The sequence below is a fragment of the Maylandia zebra genome, linkage group LG15 (genome assembly GCF_041146795.1).
Source record: "Maylandia zebra isolate NMK-2024a linkage group LG15, Mzebra_GT3a, whole genome shotgun sequence".
In the NCBI taxonomy this organism is placed as follows: domain Eukaryota; kingdom Metazoa; phylum Chordata; class Actinopteri; order Cichliformes; family Cichlidae; genus Maylandia; species Maylandia zebra.
The window spans coordinates 41,265,281-41,289,059 of record NC_135181.1 but is presented as its reverse complement, the minus strand read 5'-3'; the positions used below and the strand labels follow the sequence as shown (position 1 = coordinate 41,289,059).

Below are 23,779 nucleotides of genomic sequence, written 5' to 3'. Positions count from 1 at the left end.
CTGTTCAGCGCCAGACTTGCTTGTAACCTATATCACCAATTATGTAATGAAAATGACGCATTAACTACAACAGCAGACTGACCTTCGTGTAAATGCTTGGAGCAGACTAACCTGTGAGCTGGAGTGTTCTGGGACGTTATATTTGCTCTTTGAATGGCTGCAATCCAGGCCATCCGTCGCGTCTTTGTTACTTCGGAAACATGGCTTGAACAATTTCTCTTCAACGACGTAATCCGATAACAACCGATCTCTTTACCCGTCGGCTTCCCGTGGCTGTCATGTGACCGGCTATTGTAGTTAATAATACAACAGCTTCTTGACATTTTTGTGTTTCTTTTTATCGCTGTGTGACTGATTTTAATTGAAAGCCTAGTACCGCTTGCCACGAGTTCCCAGAATCCTTTGCGGTTCTACCCGTGAATGACGTCACATTTTCAATCTCTATATAATATGCATGTTAAATTTTATATTTGGGGTAAAATATCAAGTCTTTTCAAGTAAACCGGTTCAAGTCCAATTCAAGTCCCAAGTCATTGGTGTAAAAGTCCAAGTCAAGTCACAAGTCTTAGAACATTTTTTCAAGTCAAGTCTAAAGTCATAAAATTAATGACTCGAGTCCAAGTCATGTGACTCGAGTCCACACCTCTGTTATGAGCACTTTGCATTGGTGAAACTCTCATTGTCCTACTGTGTACTCTCAGAACTATGCAAATGGACTCAGACTCTGGATGATAAACCCTGCTTGTGATGGTTATTGTAAAACTTCTTCAAGTTCCTGTGTGCTTTTCATGTCACCATGGACCCGGCTGTGTGCCTTTCATTAATCGACACATACTCATCGCATTATTTTGCAGCAACAAAATGGATGGATCCATCCAACACATCCATAATTTTCTTAAATGGTTATCTAATCCTGGGATGTGGGGCAGCTGAGGCCAGTCCTATTTGACTTTGAGCAGGAGACAGGCTATATCCTGGACATGTCACCATTCATCACAACAAAACTGCTGCTCAAGAAGATCTACACAGGCATAGGGGGGCTGTGGAAACCCCACAAAAGAGTAAAACAGGAGCTGTGAGGTGCACAGTGGGGCTTCCAGATATGTCATTGGTGATATAATTGATATTTGATTTTGAATAAAAAAGTTTCTTGTTTCGACCTTCTATCACAGATATGCTTAAATATTGAAAAGTAAACAAATCAGATACACTAGAGCTTAAGAGGTCTCAGTGTGATTGGTAAGCTGAGGTGTGAGTTGCTGCAGAATGGGCGTGTTGTGATTTGTGAGACGGCTGAGTGCACATGAAAGTGTTGCAACTGTCTCTACAGTGCTATTGGCAGACAGTAGTAATGCTGCTCCAGAAACACTAGAAATCCAGCACTTAGCCTCCTCCCTGCCTTCCTGTCACAGCACACTTAATGATGTGTCAAAGATGTTTGAAATTGTCTCCAAACTTTCTCTGAATTGTTTCTGTGAGACTTTCTGTAATTGTTCAACTTTTACAGTAAACAGTGGAAGAGGGTTTTTCAGTCAAACTGATGGAAACAATCAGAGCTTTGTGAGGTTTCTTTTCCTCCAAAAGAGAAAGTTTTCAGCTGTCGAGCAGTTTTGACAGAGTACCGTGTGCATCTGCATGGCTAGAGATGCTGATGGGGATTCATGTTTCGCTTTATCATTCAAGAAATGAGGAAATTCAAAGGAAGCTACACTGTGACCACTCCTCTCTCTCCCAGTCTGATTTTAATGTGTGCTGGGGCATACGGTGGTTGCATGAGCTCGCTGTTCTATTGGAGCTCACGTTTGATGTTGATGTGCGGTGAAGGTGGAAAAATGGAGTTGTGCTGTACTTGTCATGAATGCATTTCTGTAGTCTTGTGGAATCCGTGGACGCCACAAGAAACGCAGTAACAAACAAGCTACTGTGTTTCGTGGAAGACTCTAAAATAGCAGGTTCACCTGTGGAGAGAATTACTTATAATTGCACAGGCTGGCCTGGATAAATCAGTCTATCTCAAGTACTGTCATAATGTAGGTTAATTCTACTGGCATTACATTTATCATATATCACTGTAGCTTCCTGTTTGATGCGGCCGAGGACCCCACTGTTTCCTGCCTGCTTGTTAAGCAAAGACATATTAACCCTGTTTCAGCTGCAGCCCATTGTTTTAGCTGCGCTGAATGCTGTGCAGCTGATTGATTGATTTAACTGTCATTTCTATAAGAACTATTTGTCCCAGTCTTGCTGCTATGGCTCTCATGGGCTACAAGCGCCACAGTGTTGTGTTGCTTTATCTTTTGGTTTTGTTTTTTTATTGTAGAACATACAACGGGAAAAGTAACGAAAGGAAACACAAAGCAAAAATCAACACAATGACAATCTTTGCAGTAGAGCATGTGTACTTGTGCATCATGCAGACAAGCTATCCATGCCAGTAGACCGTGTGTGCACAAATATATTTAGTTGCCAGTTTATTAATATACAAATAGCTTGAGTTTACCCACTTAAATACAGCGGTCCTGCAGTGACATGCGAGTTTCTGTTGAAACTGTTTCAGAGAGGTGTGGTTCTGTCTACATCCTGGAGGAGGAAGTTTGCAATGCTGTTTCCCTCATTCACTATATTTGGCAATATGCTTGAACCATATTAGAAACATACAACGTTGAATCCTCCAGGTGAGTTATTTTACTTGTAATGATGATTGTTACATGTTGCAATAGTACAAGAGCTCAGAGACATCCAGTACAAAGGGCTGCTCAGGTGGCTGAAGGACAAGAATTGTAAAAATGAAAGCTGACATTTCAGTGTGACAACATGATGTTGAACGAATCATTTTTAAATAGATATTTCTTTTGCTGAGGGAATCCGTAGACACTTATCTTAGACATCTCTCAGATGTCTAAGCGAGGGCTGCAGGTCCCACCTGTGAGTCAGGTTCAGTTTCTAAATACAGAGAGTTTGATATTTATTAATCTTAAGTGATTGGCGAGTGCAGCCACATGTTAAAATTTATACAGCCATTAATATGAAATTCCGTTGTTACATGAACTTGTTTCCAGTGGGAGCTGAGCTCCCGCAGGCCTGGTCTTTGTCACCAGTTCTAACTTTTATGGACAGAATTTCCAGGCTTGTGAATGATGTGCTCCCTCTGGGTTATGTGAGCAGTGACCTTAACGTCACACTGGGGTGGTTTATAGTTGATATAGTTTGATACAGTGGGGACGAGAATTAGCACCCAAATCTGAGGCCACAGCTTTAAGTTGCTGCTCCAAAACGAGGAGTTGAATTAAACCTTTGATTTTACTGATTGATCGATGTTACTATTTTTACTGATGGAAACAAGGTGATATGTTTCTGCCATGTCCAAATGGAAAGAGACATCAGGGCAGACCAGGATGTGCTGGAGAGATGATGTCTCTGTGGCGGCTTCGTAACTTGTTTGTGTCTTTGCTGGGAGAACTGGAGTTAGTGGCATCTCTGCTTAGAGCAATGACCTCCAGTATGCTGGTGACTCGGCGAAGTGTTGGCAGCTCGTAGCAAAGCTGACTTTTAGTGTTTTCGCCAGTTGATTGTAGCAGATTTGGGAAAATAACCGAGGAAGCATGAGAATCATCTCTTTGTTCTCTTGTTCTTACTCTGACATCCCCGATTACAGAGTGAAATATAATGACTGACCAGCTTCTCTGTGACTGACCTTTCAGTGAACCATATCCAGAGCAGACGCTGGTGTTTCCTGCTAACTGGAGTTTCTGATTAACTGGTCAACCAGTGTGTGAGACAGATGTGTCGTAGGTGTGATTTATTGATGTTTTCAGCATGTCCCACAGACACCTTACTTGGCACTGGAACCAAAGCCTTAAACTCAGACTGCGTCCACACCAGCCCGGATAGATTTGAAAACGGCGTTTTCGTCTGAAAACGCTCCGCATCCACACTATCGTTTTCATTCGTTTTCACCGAGTTGTGCGTCCACATTGAAACGGCCGAAAACACTTACGTTCCAGTCCTGCGCAAGAAGATTCGACCTGCCTCATTTCTGTCTGCCGCTTATTTACTTTCCGGCTCTTTGAAACGTCGCGGCAAAATGTTGAGGAAAAGCACCGAGTTTGTTAAATGCACTAACAATGAGGCGGAGTTGTTGCTGCGAGTAACACAAAAGTACAAAGGTCCAAAAGCAAGTGAGAATTAAAGAATTTGAAGAAAAGTTCTCAGGAGCATGTGCAGGCTGATGTTAATCTTTAATAGGGCTGTCAAACAAAACAGCTGCTGTTTAATGCCCTCCGCTATCTTTGCTTATTTGGTCACATGACTGCATCACATGACTAAAATGCGTCATTGCTTTCGAAAGTCTGCGTTTTTGAGTGTCCACACTGCGACGGGACAGCTCCGTCTTCAAATGTATGTGTTTTCAAGAGTGTTTTCAAAACGCTGCGTTTTCCTTCGGGAAAACGGCGTCTCAGTGTGGACGGGAAAACGATGCATTTTCAAACGAAAGCGCATTAGTGTGGACGTAGCCTCAGACAGATATCACCAATTAAATCAACACCAGCTGTGTTGCATGTGTGCAGATACACAATACAACCCTTCTGCTGACGGTGCCTTCAACAGGTGTGAGAGTACGGTGATGCGCAGATTTACCCTACAGACATAAAATAGTGTTTCACATAGTTTTTAACTACCAGCACACAGGACATGACTGTACCATCTGCCATTACTTTGCCATCACCATGCTGATGCTTTGTAACTTCATACATTACTCTGTACAGTAATGTTAACTTACCCACATGAGATACTCTGGAAGAGAAAGAAAATCACTGTGCAGGGCCCAGAAATCGAAGACATAACAAAAGTGTAAAAGCAAAGCAGGCATTCGAAAGAGCATCTTTGAACACACAACATGTCAAACCTTGATGCCTACAGTGGTCGGACACGCAATGAGGCGATACTCTTGTCAGCCAACACTAAGAAACTGAGGCTTCAATTTGCTCAAGCTCAAAATTTCACAATAGAAGATTGAAAAAATGTTGCTTCTTAGTACATTTCCAAGTTAACCTGGCAGACTTCATTACCTTCAGATGTTTAATTAGCATTAGGACTTGCGTGTGTGCTCTGCAAGTGTGTCTGACTCTATTAACTGGGGTTGTATTATAAAGAACATAAAACACTTTCGCCACAAGCGCACGACAACACACTCAAGTACACTGATGTACTGAACCTCTGACTTTAACATCGGTTTGTCTTCTCTCGTCGCAGGTGTCCATCTATGAACCTGTGAGGTCATAGCCATCTAACAGCAGCATCAGCACCAGAGGAGAGTTTACCAGCAGTGGGACCATGGACCTTAGATTTAGACGTCTGTCGCCTCTCACCAGGGCAGCTCTTCATCTCCTGCTGCTGGCCAGACTGGTGCTTCCTTCTCACACAGAGAGTGAGTCCACATAGCTCATAGCTGTGCCTACATGTTCACAGTTTTACTGTCAGCTAATATCCATTAGCTGACAGGAAGTGTGCACAGACAGCTTTCAAATGGAAATGTGTTATGTGACTGACATACAGCATCACTGCTCAGTTGAAAAAGCCCTTTGAAAAGCTTTGATATAACAGCTTTGATACATGATTTCATATTTCACATTATGAAAGCGTCACACAGAAAGCTGACACCCTGTACCTTTTCCTGCGTTTGAAGGGCATTTTTAAAGTAGGACTATTCTGTTATTTTTTAGCTCCGTATACAATAAACTTCATGGGGCCCAGTTGTTACTGATGTCCACCTGTTTAAACCAGCTTTCTCCTGATCCACTGCCTGTGGTAAACAGAAGATTTGAACAGGAGGTGGATGGGCCTCCTTTGTCTGCGATGCCCATGTCAGGGATTTCCTCTTTATATTAAACCATAAAGTCAAGAGTATAAAAAACTATTTAAAAAAAGCATTAGAGCAGTGAAGCCTGTGATTTTGAGTTGGAGGGATTGTTTGTACATACGCTGACTTCAATGTTTAATATGAGCATGTAATAGTTTATATATAACAGAAAATAAGGAAAAAGGTTTTATTAACTCTTAAATGTGGGAATTTCCTTAAACATGCATTTTGTTTAATAGCAGGAAGGATTGCAAAAACAAATCTGGTTGCATACCAGAATTGTTTTGGCCGCTGTCAGCATGTAATAAATTTATAATAAGTAAAACTAAAAGTCCTTATTTGCAGCGAGAGTTGAAAAACAACATTTCATTTCCAAGTACCATTAAAATGAACTTTAATGGTGGTCAGAAAGTGCAAAATAGAGCAGTGATGTTGGCAGAGGACGCAATTTAAAAGAAAGAGTGAATGACTTCTTCCCATGCCCAATCTCCATCTCCACTTTCTGGGTTTTTTGCGTATTCTAGCTAAAGTAAAATAAAAAATAGAAAAACAAACTGCAAGCATCACTCTGGCATCCATGTAACAAAAATCCAGCCCTACAACCTGACCTCACTCTTGAGTTTGCCTTGCGGTTTCATGCAGCATGACGTTCTCTTTTCAGCTGCCTTTAACAAACACCATTCCTCACAGGACTATTGTGTGTTGAATGTCAACCAGCTCGACTCTACCTGAGGCCAAATCAAAACAAAAGGAAAGGAAAGAAAGTGAGAAAGGGATCGAGAGATTGTGTGAGAGAGGAAAGGCCTGGGCCCTTTCTGTCTCTCTTAGACTGGTGAACTTATTCACACCTTATAAAACTTTTACAAACATCTGTTTTGCTTGGCTGGTGCATTTACTATCAAAGGCCTGCATAAAAGTATCCAGTAGAAGTGATAAAGTTTGACATTTGTTACAGCATCAACAGAACTCTAACCTTTTTCTTAATGATCCTATTTGTGAATAATAAATGTGTCTTGAGAAATCCATTTTTATTCATATAGCTCAAAGTCAGATCAATACTCATTTGAAGGCACTTTTTCTGAGGTAAAACCTGGATTACCACAGATATAAACCCAAACAATCTAAAGACACCCAATGAGCAAAAATATAGAAAGACGTGCTAGGGCTGTTCGATATAACGATATATATCTGATGTCGATATAAAAACGTCTATCGTTTCATTTTACGCTATCGTTTGTTTCGTGGTGTCGCAAAATAAACTGTTTTTGTTTATAAACCTGTTTATTTTCTCATTGTTCTGATGGTCCCTGTAGTGGCTGTATTCAAGTTCTCTCTTTCTCTTATATTTTATATAACCACACTATGGACGAACAAGCGCCTGTTTTTATGTGTTGTCCTTAGCAACAACGACGGTAACAGCATCGCGTGTCCGCTTGTTTATGTTCCACATAAAACTTTCACAATAAAGCTCAAGATCCTGTTGAGACTTTTCAAAATAAACTGAATCACGTGAAAGAGCAGATTATTTACGGATGAGAAGTAAAAAAGAGCCGCCAGGTGCTAAAAAATAAACCGTAGACTCAAACGTTAGAACAGGCTTTTCCCCGCAGCACGCCGTGTAATAAATACAAAGAAAACGGCGCCGTTACAACTTATGTCTAAAATGTATCGTTTCATGCATCGGTTAAAACACTCGACTCCAGCTACACGACGCACAGCTGGAAACACTTCACACAAGTCGAGCTGCCCGAGATTCACAGAGTTTACAGAAAATGTTACATTTTTGTGATTTACATCGTTATCGGACGATAGATGTCTGATATCGGGATATGAGATTTTGGTCGTATCGCACAGCCCTACGTTGTGCATTTAAAGGCAATAATCATATTTGATTTGATATACCTTTATTAGTCCCACAAGGGGAAATTTCATAAGGCTGCTGACCTATTGCACGCAATGGCGGCGCCATCTTACCCTCTGACCATACATACATGACACAAACATCACATGGGGAAGACAGGTCAGAGAGGGATAACAATGGAAAATGCACCACATGAGGAAAGATAAGGAGAAAAAAATAACTCCCCCCAGACTGAGCTCCAACAGGGAGATCAGTTTGAGAACAGAAAAAACACCTCTGCACATGAAAACACTCTTAATACACCAAAGAAACACATGACAAGCAGCAGGGGGGTAAAGGTGAGAGACAGCCGATGTAGACAGCACATCCGGGCCTGCGTGCGCTGGTCTCCTTGATCCACCGTCAGCATCGGAAGGGAATAAGCGTCGAAGGCGTTTGGAAAGGGAGGGGGGATGAGTGTGTGCATATCAGTGTATATGTGTGTGTGCGTGTCCAGAGTTCAGCTGAGACAGTGTCCTTCGCCCTGCCAGGCTAAGTAAACAGTCTTCCAGCCAACCCAGGTGGCCTTGCATGGAATGGGAAGGAACAGACTAAACTCAGTCGCTATCAATATAATCTGACAAGTATCCTGTAAAAAGAGCTTTACGTAAAAGCACTTATAAAAACGTATAATTATTCTGATCACAGCTAAGGAAGCGTGCTCGTAGAGATCATGGTTAAGACAGACATAAAAGCTTGTGCTGTAGAAGCACAAGCTCAAAACTCTACCTCATGTTTCAACTGAAAAGGCGACGTTATGATTTTGTGGTTGACCAAAGCAGCAACTCCAAACGAGCCATTAAAAAACAACAACTATGGGAGGAACTGAGATGGTTGCTGCTTGGGTTAGCTGACATACGTTTCACTTGATGAAGTTAGATTTGAGATTAGAAGACTAAAGGTTGTAGGCATTTAAAAAGATGTTGCTCTGAATTTAGCCAGAACATGTCTTAGCCTCACAAACGACTCCGGACTTTTTCATGGCCACTTAGATGTATCTACCCCAGAAAAACTCTCTTTTTGTCTCCCACTAAAACATCCCTAAACAAGGTCCTCCAGTAAAAAGCGGTCTTTAGTCTACACCTATATTTAGCCCCAGGTACTTTCTGCAGTATATTTGTCCCACTCTGCACTAATGTCTAGGAAGAACATAAAAGGTCAACATTAAAAGCATTTCATTTGCAGAGGGGTCATAGTGGGGTTTGGAGACTAAAAAATGTTCTGCATGCACGGAGCAGACTCCACTTAATTTGATAATGGTTATGTTGTTCTTCCTTTGGAATCCTATTGAACCCAGTCATACATGTGTAATCAGCACAGCATTAGATCTGAGAAGGACAAAGGATGTAGAGGTGAAAGGTTAAGTAGGAACATTTGGAATTCTGTATTAGTCCAGTCATAAAGGGAAATGAGGCAGCTACAGTAACAGCATCAGAAAAATTACTAAACATCACTGCACAATATGCTGTACGAACTATGGCTTTGGAGATCTTCATCGATCTATTTGTAAATCTAAAGAGTTTCATGGTATGTTTTTGGATGCTTGGGGACAATAAGCAACATTGTACAGTGTTTCCCACAAGCAGGGGGTGCAAAGGAGGTGATGCTTCCACACATAAATGACTATAATGCCATATTATGTCACCTCACCAAATGAAACAGAATTATTCCAGTCACATGACACTGCTGTCACGAACCCTCTTCTGAAAGTATACAACATTTTTACACGTGCCAATTTACAGTCACTGTATTACAGAGTCAAGCGTGTGAGGCCAGCCAGGCCGTAAAGTTGAGCTCAGTAATAGTCTTTTCAGATCTGCAGATCTCTGTGCATCAAACTCGCAAATCTTATAATCAAAGCTGCTCTAACAAGTCACTTTCTCTGTATATTTCTGTGAAACAACCAGCGCATTTACTCACAGCTCTTACAGCAGCACAAAGACCCTGTTCATGTATGTCAGGAGACATGGTCTACATTTAGGCCAGGCAGGGGCAGGCTGATGCTTCGGAGGTCACCGAGGCAGAGGAGGAGCTCCGTGGAGGGCAGTGTTTCTCGACAACAGGTTCATTATCAAGGCTATTTGCTTTATGGCTGCAATGAGCACATTTTATAATTTTCCTTTATAATTTGCAGATAGGAATTCATCAGCGAGCTGTGTCAGTAATTACCTTCCAGTGTGAGCACTCCGGAGAAAATGAGAATCATTAATTGCTCACAAAGAATTGAGATTTTCACAGATTTTTAATGAAACCATATTAAAACCATTTAAACCTGATTCATGGAGTTTGTGTCAGAAATGGAAACCCTTTAATTCCCCCAAATTACCACTGAAATACACAAAAGTCATTTTACATGCTGCTGGAATCAACCGGCGCTCTCGATGAAGGAACTCACGATCTTGCCAGCTAACAAATTTACAGTATTTTATTTCACATCAAAATTAATGTGATATGTTTATTTTAGGGTTCAGTTGTAGGCCACAGTCGAATGAGTGGCACGGGTGTCGTTACGGTGATTGATGGAGCATCAGTCAAAGCTTTATGAGGAAAGTTACAGGGTAAAAACAAAAAGCACCATGGCCTCTTCATTCCATACTGTGTGCACTTCTGTGTATCATCAGGATGGTTTTAATAGCCATTCTTCTGCAATGTCCTATTTTAAACCTTGACTAATGATTTTTGGACATCATCATCTTTTGCAACAAACAGAGAATAATAAACACACACACAGATCATCTGTTTGAGTATCAGTGGGACATCATGCACAAAATGAACATCATGCTGTAGTCAGTAAGACTTGAAGCTGAAGATTGAGACCATAAACGAATCAGGAAAGTGTTCACCAAGGACATAAATAATAGGCTTGTTTTCTCACCGGCTTTGATAGACTCAGACCTCTTTCTGAGGAGTCGCCTCCTGCTGGCTGTTGAAAGAATGCAGGCACCAAGTGTTGCATACACATTCTTTAAACAGTGGATGACCAAAACATATTTGTTTCATGTATTATGACTTGCATGTCTCTGGATGGAGTCATCAAGTGAAAGGAACATTCATTACATTTTATAAGCCTTCAAATTAAGGGCGTGGAAGAAGAAAAAGAAAAAGAAGCCTATGATTCCAATATTCTCAAAGAAAAATGCAGATGCACTGCAGTATTGTGCTGTGCATGGTTGGCTGCGCAGCAGTTTTCATGACCTTAATGACTTCATAATATTGCATTTTGTGCGACTGTTTCCTTCTGTGCACAGTTGGCTACTCAGTGTAACACAGTCCTATCATTTGTTGATTAAGTTTGAGGAGGAATCATTAGCACTTGATTTGATGCAATAGATCTCCCTGTTGATGCAGTGTGAGGGGTTGTAAATGAGATGGATGAATAGAAATTGTCATTTTAATTAGTTGAATCCATCAAATACTGAAATGTTCTTCACATGTGCTGATGAGAACGACCTCCTTCAAAGGAAAAGACATAAGCCATGCGATATTATGTCTTTGTAAGCTGGTTGCATGTCAAACGTCAGCTCTCCGCATGGAAGGAGTCTGTGGCTTATTTTCACCATATAATGAAAAGATTTGAACAGTGCCCCCAAAACATTAGGCTGCTTAATGAATGATTGCGCACAAATAACTACCTGATGTAAAAAGTAACCCAGACTGAGCTCAACACAAAGTCTTTTAAAAGCAATAAAAGTTTCATCATAGTCTGTTTTTAGAATCTTTCCATGACTCACTCATAATAACACCGTGTGTGCAAAATTACCTTTGCTTTCTAAACAACGTACGTTAGAGCGAACTCTGTTTTAGTTTGATTTTGATTTCTTTAAAGCATTATTCCAAAGTATTTATGTAGAAGTATCAAAAACTTTTCTTTCAGCTGCACCTTTTGCCAAATTGTCACATTTCCAAGCCTGGACGTGCAGGTTTGACTACTTACTGAAGAGCAGATACTTAAGTGTATCTGCTTTAAAACTTTAAAATGTTCCCGAACATTTAAATACAGAGATTATTAGAGAAATACAACGTTTTAAGCCAATGAGCGACACGGTCTGATCACTATACCGGTGGGTCACAGAAGTATGCACTCATTCTCTGATGCAATTGCAATCTTGTTTGACGCTTGTATGAATTTGCAACAACAGTTTTGTGGAGCATAAATGTTCTGAACTGTTCTGAGTTTCAGTAATGGGCATAAGTAACCTGCAGTAGCTCACGGTACACCAGCCGAGCCGGCGCGAGCACAAAAACTACTGCTGTAGATGCACAAAGAATCAATATCAGTTTAAGTGGACGCTATATTTAGAACATTTTCATCTTCTTTCTGTCAAGGAAGTGAAGCCATTACATGCCAGACTCCATTGACCAAAACAGTAATTTTACGCCACAAAACAAGGGAATTGCTTGTCTAAAGCTCCCTCGACTGGTTCGTTTCTGACTTTGATGTTTAAATGGATTAGTTCACAAAAAACGCAAACGTCAGACAAAGTGAACACGACTCCTGTTTTCTGAAAAGTAACAATCAGTGTTTGTGTTCAGGCTCACGTGTGAACGATGATGTTAACATACTGCACAGACTCTGGGCTATTAGCAATGGACCAGGCTTCATGCTTCAGTGAAACTAAGACCACAAGAGCTGAGACACTGGCAAAGTCTTACTGAGCAAATACTTTACACATCATCAGACTGTAAGATGGAAATTTTATTCTCTAATTTGATATTATTTCAGAAAATATATATTTTTAAAAATCAGCTCTAATAAAAAACTCTTAAAAATATTAAAAACAGTTTTTCTAGAAAATTGCTCATTTTATAATTTTTTAAAACTTTTAGTTGTTACAATAATGTACTTGGTAATGTAGTGAGCCAGTCTGAAATATGTATATATATTTTTCTGGAACAAATTTTATTTGCTTGTAGTAAATCATTTACTTTTTTTAAAAATATTGCAATACTAACGTTCTTCTCTGTAGTAGGTTCAAGAGAGAGTTGTGTCCCAGCAGTTTGGTTAAAACCAATGCATTCCTATTTTAGAGTGATAAATATTTACCTCGTGTATTTGAGGCTGTTAAATCAGGAAGGTATTCTGATCATTTCCCTTCTCCAGCAGTGAGGAGTTATATCTCATGCACGGTGCTGTGAAGAAGTTATTATTGTACATTATGCTGCAATCTGAAGAAACGGCTGAGAAACAAAGTCGTTGACATTTTTGGGTCTGAAAAGGAGTACAAAACCATTTGCTTTGGGACTCCAGTGAACTCCAGTGAGAACCACATATAGAGAAACCTTGGTACTGGTGCGTACCTTCCTAGGATTGGCTGACCTACTAAAGTTACTTCAAGAAGGCATTGATGACTCATCCATGAGGTCACAAAAGAATCCAGCACAATATCTAAAGAACTACACGACTCGTTTGGCTCAATTCAGATTATTTGGGACGTTTGGAAAATATTCTGTGCACTTTTTGTTTGAGTCCCGTTACATCTGGCATAAAACGAACAAAGCATTTCATAAAAGGAACATCACCAGTCCAACACGGTGGTGGTCGTGTAAAGGTCTGGGCTTGTTTCTGCTTCAGGATCTGCACGATTTACCAACATTGATGAAATCCTGAATTCTGCTCTTAACCAGGAGAATGTCCTGGTTCAACCCTTGAATCACACTCTTGCTATGTAGCAGCACAATGATCTGGAAACTCCACCTCTGTAGGGCTTAAAAAACAAACTTTTTACACCTGAACAGGTAAGTTTGAATTATCCCTTTTTTTTTTAAATAAACAAAATCCACATATAAAAACTTCATCTTGTGTTTACAAGCCTAATAATAAAATCTGAAACGTGTGACAAAAATGCAAATATATAAATATATATAAATATGTATGTATGTATGTATGTGTGTGTGTGTGTGTGTGTGTGTGTATATGTGTATATGTGTGTATGTATGTGTGTATATATATATATATCACACACACAAATTAGAAAAAGAATATGAAAAATAATTTTTCATGGCACTCAATTAAACATGTTAGTGCACTTGACATTATTCAGCTGCTCGGTCTTTTCCACGCAGGGTTTCTTGCTCTAACCTCTCTTTTCTTCCTGCCCAGCTCTGCTCAGATGCGAGACTCCCCTGGGTCGCATACACATAATGATTAGAAAAACAGAATCAGTTTATTCCCCGTGTCTTTGCCTCCCTCCTCCCAGCATTCATGCAGCATGTGGGTACTGCTACCGTACTTGTGTGGGAGGCAATTTTGCGGGTCATGAACAAGAAGCAGTGGTGAACTATGTATTATTTATAAGAACAAACACAAGTGGCAGCCGTGTCTCTGCATCCAGCTCTCCAAACAGAAAGGAAGATTACTAAGACTCCGCCAGGCTGTCTGGGATTCGATTTTAGACAGTGGAGTAAAATGATCAGTTTAGTCTCGACTATGCAACACATGTGAATGTAGAAGATTTATAAAGTCCAGCTTGGAATCTGCTTCCTCCTGAAAGAACGTCTTAAAAGTCCATTTGCACCTGTTCAGTTAATTATTGAGTGATGATATTTCTAACTGTTTGCTACATTCACGCTGCTCCTCAGCCTGGTTGAATTTATCGGGTTTGCAGGGTGTGTGCTGGCAAACAGCTATTGACAAGAGCGTAAATTGATTGGTCCGTGAGAATGTAAAGCTTTATCTCTTTTAAGATAAGCTGTCTTTGGCAGAGGGTTGACTTATGGATTACCATGTAATGAAGGGCAAATGTTGACTGTTTTTCCTTAAAAAACAAAAATGTATCTTGGAGTCTAGACTGCAGACACGCAGTGAGCTGCGCCCTCTGAAAAAATGTTGAAGTAAACACCTGCATGAGCCCAACATTAGGATCACAGATTACCTTTAAAATTAGTGGACGTTAAAAGGAAGAATATTATTTAAATACGGTGAAAGGGGTTGTTGCACATGATGCTAATGCGTGTTTCACTCCAAATGACTTTAGCTGATACACTTACACTATACATGGCTGTACTTGGACAGTAAATGTGAGACACGTGTAGATTAGTGTAACTAATTAAGAAGAATGTGTGACCAGGTTAAAGATACACAGAACATTACAGCTGTCTGTTGGATGGATAGTGTGCCATTCAAAGTAATGTAATGGGTTTGGTTTCACTCCCAGTGTGGTGCTACACTAGTGTACCACTGTGGCCCGTCATCATCGCTGTTGTCTTATGGTATTTTAAAATGTCTTAGAATTCATAAAAAGTGGCTGAAAATACTGCCTGCTGCCATCAAACGGTCGCTAATAGGTTTCAATACTGACAAATGCCATTCGGCTGTAACAAACATGATAATAACTGCACAACTCTGTTGCTTGTGAAGCTCGCACACAAGAATTTCACTCACATGTGCTGTACCAATGTACCTGCACATGTGATGTGACAATAAAAGTGATTTGATTTGATTTGATAAATGGAAATTTAGAGGTAGATTGACTTGTTTTAGAATGAGGACAAAAACTGGATAAAGAGAGGATGAATAAAGAAGAACAAGGAAGGCCTTTTCTGTCCCATAATGCACCGCACTCTTAAACATATTTGATCACATTAATAATGAGCCAAACCCATTAGCTGCTTGCTGAACTGTTGACTTTTTGTTTTATTCAGTGTTGTATCCACTGTTGAGCGTGAACCCTCGGTTACATCACTCAGCTGTGGCATCCTGCTGATTCAGCCACATGGATATGTTCCAAGTGCTCTGGGTCACTGTTTATTAACCATGACTGCAAACGTACAGTATTTAGGCCTAGCTCAGTCTGAAAACATTTGCTTTCACTTTTGTTGTTGTTATTGCATCTTGTCATAAAATGTACTCCTGGCAAAACAAAAAAGAAGGCGATTGTCCCGTTAGCGTTACAGGATTATCAAGTGTACCAACACATGCACAGCAGCCGCGATAACGACCCCGCAAACGTCACAACGTATTGGGTGTAAACAAAGCATTTTTTGCTGAGTTTCACATGCCTGGTTTAAAAGCGCGGCTGATGATTTAAAAAAAAAAAGAGAAAGAAATCCAAAATGTGTCAGTCAGATTTTTCAGCATGGAGTTGTACTGTACGTGTGAGCTGTGAGGGAACTCTTCACGTTTGCTTTATGTCTTCATGGCTCTGGATCAGACTGCTTCCTGCTCACTCAGCTGCACCGTGGATGCTGGAAGGTACGGGTGGTACACGGCTGCCAGTTCATGCTGACAGGCCCGTCAGCAGAACTGACAGAACTATCTGTATTAGAGGGCGCGGGGTTGTGCTGTGAAAGCCAATGAGCAAATGTTTGCTCTGCCCTCCATCGTCTGCACCGTGTGTTCACTTCATAGGCAAAGCAAATATTCTACTTCTGTTGATATATGATTGCTTTTCATGTGGTATCGGATAACAACATCATGAGAAGTCATTCACCTAGACACCTTTTATTATTTACAGGCTGTCATTTGTTTTTATGAGTGGTACCCAGTATTCAGTGTTTTTAACCCTTTCAATCACTGACACTAGCTGCAAACATACAACAACACTTTTCCCGTTTGTAGTTGTGCGTCTTATTTTGAAAGAAATATTTATGCGTTACCATAGCGACCAGAGAGCATTAAGGGGCAGAGAGGAGGCTGTTACTCTCAGTCTTTCAGGAGGACGCTGCTAATAAAGTCACGCAATTACACAGTGAATTCACGTTTATTGTTATATTCACAAAACACCACAGTGTTTGTCTCGGTCGCGTCGTTTTATTTTGTTGTATTTATCCACAACACCGTCCGTGGAGCAAAAACTGTTGGGGAGCGCTCTGTTAGACCGTGTAAAAGATGGGAAGAAGGTCAATGTCGGAGCGTCAAAAGTTTAAATAATAAACTTAAATTATTATGTTTTTCAAATACAGGAGGTGAGACTACATTCATACTGTCGTGCATGTGCAGTCACATCCACTATATATCCCCAAATCAGTGAAAACGTAGATCCACAATCTGTCAATCCAGTTTAATCATAATCACACACCGGGTCACGTTTACTGACTACACAACAACCTCAAGCAGAAACAACCTACTTTAAACCACATCATGGTCTTGTATGGGTAACTGCAACCAAACACACATGGTGCACTCAAAGAAAAATAATAATAAAGTACAAAAGCACGTCTCGGGTGCACAGCAGGACGATTTTTTTCTTTCAGTGTAGAAAGACCACATCTGGATCCCCTTCAGTTCGCTTATCAGCCTCGTCTCGGAACAGAGGACGCCATCATCTACCTGCTCAATCGTGTCTACACCCATCTGGACCAGCCGGCGAGCACTGTGAGGGTCATGTTATTTGACTTTTCCAGTGCTTTCAACACCATCAGGCCGACCCTCCTGGGTGATAAGTTAGCAGCGATGCAGGTGGATGCTTCTCTGGTGTCCTGGATTGTTGATTACCTGACAGGAAGACCACAATATGTACGTCTCCCACAGTGTGTGTCTGACAAGGTGATTAGCAACACAGGGGCACCACAGGGGACTGTCCTCTCCCCCTTCCTCTTCACCCTCTACACCACAGACTTCAGCCACTGCACAGAGACCTGCCATCTTCAGAAGTTTTCTGATGACTCTGCGGTGGTTGGATGCATCAGCAGGGATGATGAGACAGAGTACCGGGCTGTGGTCGACTCCTTTGTCACGTGGTGTGAGCAGAATCATCTGCAGCTCAACGTGGCAAAGACCAAGGAACTGATCGTGGACTTCAGGAAGACCAGGAAACACTTGACCCCTGTTTCAATCCAGGGGGTCAGTGTTGACATTGTGGAGGACTATAAATACCTTGGAGTACACATTGACAATAAACTGGACTGGGCTAAAAACACCACAGCACTTTACAGGAAGGGCCAGAGTCGTCTCTATTTTTTGAGGCGACTGAGGTCCTTCAACATCTGCCAGAAAATGCTGAGGATTTTCTATGAGTCTGTGGTGGCCAGTGCGATCCTCTATGCTGTTGCATGCTGGGGGAGCAGGCTGAGGGTCGCAGATGCCAACAGACTTAATAAACTGATCCGTAAGGCCAGCAATGTTGTGGGGATGGAGCTGGACTCCCTCAAGGTGGTCGGAGAGGCGGATGCTGTCCAAGATAAAGACAATGTTGGATAACACCTCCCACCCACTCCATGACATGTTGGTCAGTCACAGGAGCTCGTTCAGTGAGAGACTGAGATTACCGAAAAGCACCACTGAACGACACAGGAAATCATTCCTGCCTGTGGCCATCTCCCTGTACAACGCATCCACTTAACACACTGTTTGCTGCTACAACTACACATGTTTCTTTTCCAACTATTTATTTATAAGTGACTTATGTATGTATGTATGTATATATATGTATATATTGTACTATTCTTAGTTAGTGTATTGTCTGTCTTGTCTTAATGTTGGTTTAAAATGGAGCACTGTAACAAAAAATAATTTCCCCCAGGGATCAATAAAGTATTCTGATTCTGATTCTGATTCTGATTCTGAAATGGATTAATGAGCTCCCCATACTGTGGGACAGCTGCTGACTAAAACTAAACCAATAACTTTTAGTCCCAAAGACACTTCCCCAAGTGTGGCCCATGTGTTCCAAAGTCATATAAATAAGAAAAGCAAACATCAGAAAGTCAGAATTGAACAAAATAAATGAATAAATATAAAACCCAAAGCAACTCAAGGAGCCAAATGGAGACAGAAAGATGGACACCGGAACTACACTTATCAAAGACTGGGAGGCAACACACAGGATTGATTCTCACCACAGAGCGGGACAGTACGGCAGAAATAACCTGAGGGTATAATAAGAAGAGCAGGGAGAGGGACAAAGGAAAGAATCAGACATTTACAAAGCCACAAGAACGTTTTATTCAAAACAAGAGTAAACTTTAAGGCGTCAAAGTTAACCCAAGAAGACAAACAAGAAGACACGGAAATGCTAAGGGTGATACCTAAAACTAAGAACGCAAAGCATGAACCTCACAAAGACCTTTATGCTGATAACTCATCCAAGAGGTCTGTGATTTAGTTATGGTCAGAAGGATTTTGTAACACAGCGGCTGCTCGTTTATCGCGGAAGTTACGTTCTAAAAATAACTCGCGATAAGTGAAATCTGCGAAGTCGCCAATTTATTTTTTACAATTATTATAAATGTTTTAAGGCTGTAAAACCCGTCACTACACACTTATGCACTTTCCTCAGACAGGCACGAACAGTTTCTCTCTTGTTTAAACTCTCAGTTCAAACCTTCGTAGGAAGTCCAGTATTAGAGAACGAAACCAAAGGAACCCGCAGGTGACGGCGTTTCATCCACACCGTTGTGTTTGTTGGGGAGAAAACTTACAAACATGCAGTGCAGCACTTCAGAGTCACTCTGCTAGCGATTGAAGATTTATGTACATTAAAAAAGCTGAATTCTGCACTGCACAGGAGACACGGCATGAAATTGATGTTAAAAAAAATCCACCAAACAGCGAGGCCGTGAAAGGCGAACCGCGTTATAGCGAGGGACCACTGTACTGTTTGAATAGAGACTTCCTAGCAGGTATGGTTCTAATCATGATGCAGTATCTTGGTGCTGGCCTTTGTTTGTGTCACTTCCTATTAAATTAAAGTAGCTCTCTGTTCTCTGCTTTAATGCCACTTACATTAATATTCTTGTAATTTATGCTGCTGATAATAGTACTGACAATTATTTCAGACAAACTTCATTGACCTCTGCACCTCAACTGATTGCTTTTTGCCAGAACTGTGCATGAGAAGCTGCCCACTGCTCAGTTGGAGGCTAGCAGGAGAACTGCAGTGTTTCTGAGGAGAAGCCAGATTGTTTATATGTCACTTTGACTGATCAGAGGTTGATTTGCATGGCTGCTTCCTCTCAACTCCACAGCCTAATGAGTCTCTGTGAGGGGAAGGCACTTTTTGTGAAACTGTTGTCACTTGTCATTGTGAATTGCCTCTGAAACACAGCTTTATTCCGCCTCACACAACATTTGACTGCCTGGCTGCATGCCTAGACACCATTAAATTCTGGAGCCCAAATGAGAAACGGGCCTGTAAGACAATTGTGCTGCAGTGGGTGACAATGAGACGCGAAGCAGTGGGCTGTAAACTCAGGGGGGGTTCAGGAGTAGCTTTGCTGAAGAATAGCTCTGACCTAGGAACAGTATTAAGTCATTAAGTCTGGGAATTTGAGATTGTCCTTCTCCAGGGTAATTTTCCAGCTGCTTAACTTTTGTCTAAGACAAACATCTGGAAGTTTCTCTGCAGAGATTTTCAAATAAAAAAGTTACTCAAAACTTTCGATGGTAACTAAAACATAAACTAACATAAAAATGAGATTTCTTCCCACTTGTGACCCAGAGATGAAAGATTTTTGGCATCAAAATTTGACTAATGTTTTCATTCTTAATCGAACCTCCAAACAGAGTCTGATGTCTTGTGATTGTGGTCTGAAAGGAAATCAAAACAACAATGAATCTTCAAAATAATAAAAGCAACAACATGTTTTCCACTGTAGCTGCAACTTTCACTTTTATATGAATATCTCATAAATTCTTTGCCATAAATGTAACTTTTAACAATGCACTGCACCATTTTTCAAAATCTAAATCCATTTTTGCAGCTATAATGAATCAGATACCTTTCAGGGTGTCCTATATGATCCTTCGGGTGCTCGGCTTTGGTAAAGTTAGCGTGAAACACAAACTAGACCAGAACTGAGATGCAGTTTTCTTGAGCTGAACTGCAGGTTTGCCTACACTAAAAACATATTTCCATAGGACAGGAGTTGAGTAGATGAGTGGGAGCTTTGTCATTGGGCACATCAGGACTCTTGGCATCAGTCATATTACAGCGCACACCGTAGTCAACATCTGTCTCCTCTGTCCTTCCATCAATCACTGGAAACTAAATGGCCTCTGTCTTCAAAGTCTGACATGGAGCATATTTGCATGGAGCTAATTATATTTCTTCTTAAATAATGTCTGAGTTTATTCCTCCACCCTGTGAAAGCAGCTTCTGGAGCGTTGAGGGTGTATTTATTTAACTCTTGCCTGTAGCCTGTGTGGGTGGCGGTTTGATGGACAGGATGTAATAGTGATGATACAGTGTTGCAGTTCCAAACAAAACAAGCCATCTTTGAATATGCATAAGAAAGTAAGAGAGGGAGAGTGGACTAGTGGGCGCACAGCGATGTAAACTTTAAAATGTTAGTTATTGATTCAACCACACAATGTGGTTCACAAATGACTGATTGTCTAAACGTGAGGATTCAAACAAAGTAAAATTAATACAATATTGGTGATGAAGATGAGAGAAAGTGGAGTAAAGACTGCTCGGCAGGTGACATTTGAAAAGCTTTCTTGTAACGTCCTGATTCATTTCATGTGGCTTTAATTCAGAAGTCAGATCTGTACATAATGTGTGGCAGAAGTTATGTTTTTACTTTACTTGTCTAGATCCACAAAGAGCAGAGAAGGTTCGATTATCAGGCTCACAGTAATCATTATTAACTCAAAGCTATATAAGTTTCACGTCAATAATAACGAAACGGTTATAAAAATAATTATTCATTAGATAACAATTAACTACAGTTTGTTAATGATCAGGTGATTGAGTTTTTAAAGCTTTTTAAAGTTTGTTATGAAATCTTACAAAATCGTTACGTTGCTGTTAAACGATACAGATCAAAACCTTCAGCTGATCTACGATACACGACATCAAACCTACCAGTGAATAGAGCTGTCACCCTCCACCACACACAGAAAAGTGGGATGAAATGTAGACTGATGCTTTTCACATCCACTCATGTTGCCCATTCAGACTGCCATGTCTTTCATATTGAACTGAGCCACTGAAAGTTACAAAAAAAGGGCTTGGCAGGTATAATTCTGTGAAAAAAGCTCAAAACTTAAATTTGCCACTTAAATGTAAAAAAATTCAGAGTTTTTTTTTTCCAGAAATATTCATCCCAAGCCCTGACCTTTCTTTTTTTCTACCTTTAGTGTGCCTAATATGCTGTTGTGCTTTTCAGCTGCACCTAGGTGTGTGAGGTGAAGGGGGAGGGCCGGTCATGTTGAGAAATTTGATTGGTGTGCAGTGGACCTTCAGTTTGTGTCATTGGCTCAAAAGTGCGTCTGCCAACCAGGAAAATGTCCAGAGTGCCGATGCCCAGTCCAGCCCTGGTGAGCCTGTAGTTACTGCACTTCATATGCAGTGTCACTCTCTATTTGACCAGTTTTATAACCCTCTCAGGCTCAAATTAAGCTTTTTGTTGCTGATGCACAACCAAGTCCTGCAGTGGTGCTTCTGAGTAAAAAAACCTCATAAAATATGTATGTGGGGTAATCAGGTTGTTAGTTTTTAACTGTTGCAAATCGGCAACGCCTGCCTGGAGAGGGCTACAAGGAAGGTCAGAACTATTTATGGAATGAGGCCACAGACTTATGACTTCTTTGGTGGGATTGTTTGTGTGGGTGGTGTTGTGGTGGTTTAATGCTGGATTTCTTAATAACTATGACTCAGACTCATTGGTTATAAGCAAAACACTATGTTGAAACTTAGTGTTACAATAGGGTGTAAGTAGCAACCACTTTTTTGATTCTCTAATTTTCATATTGGCAACAATGCTGTGTGTTCCATCCAAAAATGAACGTGTGTACTAATAATATTTAGTCCAAAACCTGATTTATGTCTTGCTCTTGTTTAATATAGAGCTCTGCTGTAGTTCATAAAAAAGGAAAAGACACACACACACACACACATTTGAGAGCCACAAAGACTGGAAATGACAAAAAAAGTAAAGTACAGAGAGTCTAACACGATGCTGGTGTGGAGCATTTTTGATGGGATCTATTTACAATAGGAAAACAGAGAATAGAGTAAACAAAGAGAATTTTGACACAGATGTGTGAAACGATCCTGTTCAGTCTCATTCAGACGTCTAGTTTTATGTGTTTTTGGAAACAGACCTGCCGCGGTGTCTGCAGTCGCTGTTTTACGTGTTTCAAAGCTTTTTTAGTTGTGCTTCTGTTTTGCTCAAGCTCGGGTTTTTACTTTGTGCTTCACGCGTGCTTGTTGTTGCCATCATCTCATGTCTGTATGTCCTTGTCATTTTAATGTCATGTGACCTGTGGCACACCTGCATCAGCTGTCCATTGTTTACATCCTATTGCTTTACTTTATGACTTCAGATGTCATATACAGTAAGTGTAACAGCGTCGATGGTGACATTTATATTCATAGTTATTTTTAACTAGGATCGCACAATGTAACAAATTATATATATTTTCAATAACACACGCACAAATTGTAAAGGACAGAGAGTTCGACTGAGACAGCTGACTATCTTAAGTAGCTAATAACTAGTACTAAAGAAACACATGTCAATGGCGTAAGAACTTCACATAAGAAACTGCGAGTGACTTTTTTCATTAATTATTTTCAGCTTTATTAGTTCTGACGATCCAAAATCGTCATGATGGTGTTTAATGTGGTTCAGTCAAATGGCAGCAGTAGAAATTGTGCTTAAAAAATTTCAGCATTTTCACTGCACTTTACTCTGCATGAGGGAGAGCGTTGTTTCACAGGCTTTTTGGTTTAAAGTCTCTCTCCATGCCAGTCACGGTGAAACCTTGTCACCCCATACTGGTTTTTCACAGATGTACACGGCAGTTACTGTGGCACGTAGGCAGCATACTCTGCTGAGTGGAAGGATTTGCTGGCTGGTGTCAGGGAGCCTGTCAGAGTGGAGGAGGTATGTGATGCCACAGGCCTCAACAGAATGTGTTAAAAGCACCGTCTCCTGTTTACAGTGGCATCGTTTACCAGAGTAATTGAGTGGAGAAAACGCTCTGCTCCTCGGAGCAAAAACCACCCATGAAGAGATGAGCTCATAACCAATGCACTTTATTCCACCAATTATTCACCAGCCTGCAGGAAGTTGGATATCAAGGCTTGTCTGAGAGAGAGATTATGACCTGCTGGGATTCACATATGCACATG

At 40.8% G+C, this 23,779-nt stretch overlaps 1 protein-coding gene across 16 annotated transcripts in view; it reads left to right on the top strand.

Moving 5' to 3' along the window:
• ptprfa (protein tyrosine phosphatase receptor type Fa) overlaps positions 1-23,779 on the top strand; it is a 358,380-nt gene that overhangs the window by 105,959 nt on the left and 228,642 nt on the right. For all 16 annotated transcript variants that reach the window (XM_076874474.1, XM_076874475.1, XM_076874480.1 and 13 more), the window contains one exon: positions 5,254-5,428. In XM_076874474.1, coding sequence (XP_076730589.1) covers positions 5,335-5,428 — 94 coding nt within the window. In that variant the 5' untranslated portion in view covers positions 5,254-5,334. The remainder of the gene's footprint in view (positions 1-5,253; positions 5,429-23,779) is intronic.